This window comes from Pterocles gutturalis, unplaced genomic scaffold (genome assembly GCF_000699245.1).
Source record: "Pterocles gutturalis isolate BGI_N339 unplaced genomic scaffold, ASM69924v1 scaffold41346, whole genome shotgun sequence".
NCBI classification, from domain to species: domain Eukaryota; kingdom Metazoa; phylum Chordata; class Aves; order Pterocliformes; family Pteroclidae; genus Pterocles; species Pterocles gutturalis.
Window position 1 is genome coordinate 1 of NW_010101875.1, and position 560 is coordinate 560.

Here is a 560-nt window from a genome sequence, read left to right on the forward strand (position 1 = left end):
CGCATCCCCAAGGAGCAAGGCATCATCTCCTTCTGGAGAGGCAACCTGGCCAACGTCATCCGGTACTTCCCCACCCAGGCCCTCAACTTTGCCTTCAAGGACAAGTACAAGCAGATCTTCCTGGGGGGCGTGGACAGGCACAAGCAGTTCTGGCGCTACTTCGCGGGGAACCTGGCATCCGGGGGTGCTGCGGGAGCCACCTCCCTTTGCTTCGTCTACCCGCTGGATTTCGCCAGGACCCGGCTGGCGGCTGATGTGGGCAAAGGAGCCAGCGAGAGGGAGTTCACTGGGCTGGGCGACTGCATTGTCAAGATCTTCAAGTCTGATGGCTTGAAGGGCCTGTACCAAGGATTCAGTGTGTCTGTCCAGGGCATCATCATCTACAGAGCAGCCTATTTTGGGGTTTATGACACGGCCAAGGGTAAGGAGTGCACGGAGAAGTGACTGCAAGGGAAGATTGGTCCTGGGCACTTGGCAGTACAAGGACAAGTAGGGCTTGGTTGGGCACCAGTTCAGGGTGCTAGTGCTAGAAAGCACACAAGTGTTTCTGAAATGCATTC

General features: G+C 56.8%; 1 protein-coding gene across 1 annotated transcript in view; it reads left to right on the forward strand.

Moving 5' to 3' along the window:
* Positions 1-6: 6 nt before the first annotated feature.
* The window catches only part of LOC104470004 (ADP/ATP translocase 1), a gene marked incomplete at its 5' end in the record, with an annotated part of 1,953 nt that continues 1,399 nt past the window's right edge, over positions 7-560 (forward strand). The window contains one exon of the mRNA XM_010084776.1: positions 7-421. Coding sequence (XP_010083078.1) covers positions 7-421 — 415 coding nt within the window. The remainder of the gene's footprint in view (positions 422-560) is intronic.